Source organism: Perkinsus marinus (assembly GCF_000006405.1).
Source record: "Perkinsus marinus ATCC 50983 genomic scaffold scf_1104296955246, whole genome shotgun sequence".
Taxonomy (NCBI): Eukaryota; Perkinsozoa; order Perkinsida; family Perkinsidae; genus Perkinsus; species Perkinsus marinus.
The window spans coordinates 1-1152 of NW_003207841.1; the positions used below are offsets into that span (position 1 = coordinate 1).

General features: G+C 42.3%; 1 protein-coding gene across 1 annotated transcript; it reads left to right on the forward strand.

Moving 5' to 3' along the window:
- Window positions 1–198: 198 nt before the first annotated feature.
- Pmar_PMAR015615 (hypothetical protein) lies at window positions 199–994 on the forward strand (the record flags this gene model as incomplete). The annotated part of the gene is made up of 2 exons (XM_002775922.1): window positions 199–381; window positions 431–994. 2 exons carry the CDS (start codon window positions 199–201, stop codon window positions 992–994), a joined length of 747 nt encoding a protein of 248 aa, XP_002775968.1.
- Window positions 995–1152: the final 158 nt, after the last annotated feature.

Genomic DNA, 1152 nt, shown 5'->3' on the forward strand with positions numbered 1-1152 from the left:
AAGTCGGTAAGAGAAGTAAATAAACTGAAGGGAACGTATGTCTTTTTGTATGGTACTTGTACCTCAATCGATGCCGCAAGTGTAAAACCTTAGCTCAGTTTCAAACTGACAGTGAATGACGTGTGGGCTATGTGAAGTGAAGGAATGTCACGTGTCGTCGTTCATTCAGCTCCCATAATATCTCTTCATTCGAGTCCAATGAAATTCTTCAACACCTTCGTATCGGTCACCAGTGTTCTACCGCTCATTGTCGAGGCCAACAAGAACACTCTTTTCGAGTACTTAATGTGCGAGCAAAACCCTGAAGAGGGCGGTTTTGTCAAGAGACAATTTGAGGACGAGATCCTGTGTTGGAGTAAAACAACTGAACTCGGTCGACAGGTGATTTCGAAAGTCATCATGTTTATAACCTAATTTGTATCTCATTCAGATGCACCTCATATCTGGCTTCGAGTCTATGATTCAAGAGCGTCCCTCTATAGAATCTTACGCTGTTCAAAGGGTCAAAGGCAGTTTTATGCATACAACCCGACCCAGCACCTTTACCCTTAAGAACAGTTTTACTTATCGTGAACACCTTTGGCCCACCGGACCCCACACGCTCACGCAAGATAGAGAGAGGGATTTAGTGAAGGTCGTTCTAGTTGACGAGAATCCACCATCTGAACTAAGCCTTGATCTCACTCGAGTTCAACCACTTTTGCCTGAAGACAAGTCGGTTCGGAATGTATCGTTATATGGTGATACTGATAAAACAATTAAAGTCCTACTGAGAGACCCACGTGAAGGAGATAAGAAGGTCTTCCTCTTGGCTAGAGAAAGATCACATGGTTCGACACACCATGTAGAACTGGAGGTTGATGGTTATCTATTGACCAGCCCTGTTGGCAACTTTAAAGGAACCTTCTACATCTTGAGAATTGAAGAGAGGGAATATGTTATCCTACTAGCACAGTTTTCGGATAGAGGCGAGAAGCGTATTAAACTTTTTTGAGTGCAATAGACATAATCTAATCTATCTATTCATGTGATGATGTTATTGAGTATGTTCAAGTAGTCTTCATTCATATATTCCATGTGAATTCCCTGTGATGTGATATTGCTGAAGATGTTCTTGTGTCGGCAAGTGGGAGTCAACTTAACCTCCTTCGT